The sequence below is a fragment of the Thecamonas trahens genome, assembly GCF_000142905.1.
Source record: "Thecamonas trahens ATCC 50062 unplaced genomic scaffold supercont1.20, whole genome shotgun sequence".
Lineage (NCBI taxonomy): Eukaryota > Apusomonadida > Apusomonadidae > Thecamonas > Thecamonas trahens.
The window spans coordinates 49,683-52,653 of record NW_013657660.1 but is presented as its reverse complement, the minus strand read 5'-3'; the positions used below and the strand labels follow the sequence as shown (position 1 = coordinate 52,653).

Genomic DNA, 2,971 nt, shown 5'->3' with positions numbered 1-2,971 from the left:
ACCCCCCCCCCCCACCTCCCTGCCCCCCGATGAGCAGGCCATCGTACACGTGGCATTGGCAGACGACAGCACTCGTCTCCCGCTCACCTGCTGATGTCCCCGGCGGCGAGGCGATTCCTGGCCTTTCTCGGCTGGGCGATTGGCTCGCTCGGCACTGTCTTCCTCAACGAGTGGATGTTTGTCAAGGCGCATGTGTTCAACTACCCCGTAACCCTCACCATCATCCACCTTGCCGCCACCTGTGTCACCTCGTTGCTCCTCGGCTGGATGTTCCCGCTCTCGGGCGCAGTGCCACTGGCGCACGCTCAGAGCGACTCTGCAGGCGAGGACCGAGGCGAAATTGGGAATGGGGATGGAGAAGGGCTTGCGGAAGGTGCGTGGCAAAGTTCATCCCTGTACGCTTCCCTGACAAGGTTCTGGATGTCGGCAAAGACTGCTATGGCCTGGCACCCCTTTCCGCCTCTGCTCTGGCTTCGCAACATCCTCCCGCTCGGTCTGGCGTACTGGGGCAACGTGGCGTGCAACAACTTGTCGTTTGAAGACTTGGAGGTCGACTTTCTGCAGGTGGTCAAGGCTACGGGTCCGATGTGGGTTCTGTTTATTACCATGGCTGTGGGAACTCAAAAGGCCACTCCATCGCTGGTGGCCATCATTTTCCTCATCTCGGGCGGCATCATCCTCGCCTCGCTCGGCGAGCTGGCCTTTGTTTGGCGCGGCTTCTTCCTTGCCATCTCCGCCACCATTCTCTCGGCCATCCGCACCGCTCTCATTGAGAACGCCACGCTGCACTCGCCCATCGATCCGCGGCAGCTGTACCCGTCGACCGGCCCCGCCGCGTTTGTCCTCCTCTTCGCCGTCTGGCTAGTCACCGACGGGCCGATCCTGCTCTCGCCCGAGTCGCGCGGCGACGGCGCTCACCACCACCCCGACTACTCGGGTGGCCAGGTCTTTCTCATTGTCATCGGCTCATCGGCGCTCGCTGTCCTCTCTAACTTTGGCCGCTACGCCTGGATCGCCTCCTCGTCGTCGATTATTTACTCGGTGACCGGCGTGCTCAAAGACGTGGTCATCATCGTCTTCTCGCTCGTCTTCCTCGGCGAGTCGGTCACCGTGCTCAAGGTCATCGGCATCTGCCTGGCCTTCTCGGGTGTGGTTTGGTTCACCTACCTCGAGAACACCAGCGATGAGGCAACAACCGCACCGGCCGGCTACGGCCAGCTCGCCGGAGAAAGCACCGAGTCGGACTGCTCGCTCGGCGGCGGCGTCTTTGCCATCGGCGCCGGTGACGAACTGGGCACCTCGGATGAGCTCGACGAGCTCGATGAGCTCGACGGACTCTGAAGCAGGCTCTCGCCCACCACGACCGCGTGGCGGCCGCATCCTACGACGAGCGCTTGGCGGCCACAGTCTTGTTCTGCTTCTTGGTCGCCGCCTTCTTCTTGCGGACCGCCTTTTTCTTGGACCGCCTCGGTTTGGCGACGACCGGCAGCGGCAGCGGGGTGCGGACCCGGTGGCGGTTCGGGAAACACTTGGCCCGCGGGCGGTTGTTGCGGGTTAGGATGTCGTCGCCCGAGTCGGTCGACTCAGAGTCGCGCGCCTCCCACAGGTCGATCCGTTGCAGCGTCTTCTCGGTATCAACACATATCCAGCCATGACGGGTGTGCTCCAAACCGATAAAGCACTCGCGCCCGCGCATCGCCTGAAACATGTACTCGGGAAGCTGGTGGTTGCAATCCTTGGTGGCAAACATGACGTTGTTCTCCACAATCGTCCCTTCGATGGTCCCGGGCAGGCCCTCGAGCGGCTTCTCCTTCTTGCGGCCGCGGCTCATCCACGGCTTGTCACCAATCGACAGCTTGATGACATTGTTCTCCGGCCACGAGTACTCGGGCAACCCATCGGCGTTGAGACGTGGGCCAGCAGGCGCTTTGGCGTCGGCCTTGGACCCGTTGCTCCCCTCGTCCATTGCAACCACGTTCGAGCCGCCCGACCCGTTGTCGGCGCCGCCATTGACAGCCACCGTCGCGGCCTTCTTCCGACGGCGGCGGCACCGGATCGTTATCTTTCTCGCCACAAGCGTGTCCTCCTTACACGCCTCGCCCTCGTCCATGGCCACGACATCGGCTTCGGCGCTGCCCTTGCTAGGGATCACGCCCGTGACGCCCCGGTCGACGCCAGTCGCGTCCGACATGACATCACTCTTGTTTGATGTCACCACAGTCTCGCTGTTGCTCTTTCCCTCGCCCTTGACCGTGCCCTCGCCCCTGCTGTTGCTGTCGCGGCCAGGCGACTTCCCAGAAGTCTTTGCCGCCTTGGCAGCCACGATGACCTGGCTCGAGCAGCTGCTCTCATTCGAGTCGCTGTCGCTGTCCAAGTTGACAATAACCACATCATCCTTCATCTTGACCTCATCACGAGCCTCGCTCGATGCTCCTGACCCAAACCCTGACCGTGACCCAGACCAAGACCCTGACCCAGACCCTGACCCAGACCCTGTACCATCGGAATCAGCACCAGGAAGCAATGGCTTGACAGCCGCACCAGCATGAATCCTCCGCCCACCACCACCACCGCCACCACGGCCTCTTCCTCGCCTGGTTCCCTTCTTGGCCACAGACAACCGTACAACATTCGGCGTAATCCCCATCCTGCCCTTCTTCCTCCCCTCAGTCCCAAGAGAGAGAGACAGAGAGAGAGAGAGAGGTACCCCATCTCCTCCTCTCCCCCCCCCTCCCCCCCCCCCCCCCCCTCGCCAAATGTATGCACGACTCCATTCACGCCCCATGGTCACCAAATGAACAATCCATCCGCCATCCAACACAAAAAAACAAAGGCGGGTGGCATTGACGCCATCGTCCCCGGCCCGGCGGCCACCGGCCCACCACCAACCCACCACCACCACCAACGCAAATGGCTTTGGAAGTCCTTCCATACATCCTCTGCAATCCTCCCTCCCTCCCCCCTCAAACAC

At 62.2% G+C, this 2,971-nt stretch overlaps 2 protein-coding genes across 2 annotated transcripts; one reads left to right on the top strand and one right to left on the bottom strand.

Moving 5' to 3' along the window:
• Window positions 1-93: 93 nt before the first annotated feature.
• AMSG_04586 (Cas4p protein) lies at window positions 94-1,341 on the top strand (the record flags this gene model as incomplete). Its single annotated transcript, XM_013902807.1, has 2 exons — window positions 94-288; window positions 433-1,341. The coding sequence occupies 2 exons, from the start codon at window positions 94-96 to the stop codon at window positions 1,339-1,341; spliced, it is 1,104 nt and encodes a 367-aa protein (XP_013758261.1).
• Window positions 1,342-1,381: 40 nt separating this feature from the next.
• Window positions 1,382-2,502, bottom strand: AMSG_04585 (uncharacterized protein; the record flags this gene model as incomplete). Its single annotated transcript, XM_013902806.1, has 2 exons — window positions 1,382-2,433; window positions 2,469-2,502. The coding sequence occupies 2 exons, from the start codon at window positions 2,500-2,502 to the stop codon at window positions 1,382-1,384; spliced, it is 1,086 nt and encodes a 361-aa protein (XP_013758260.1).
• Window positions 2,503-2,971: the final 469 nt, after the last annotated feature.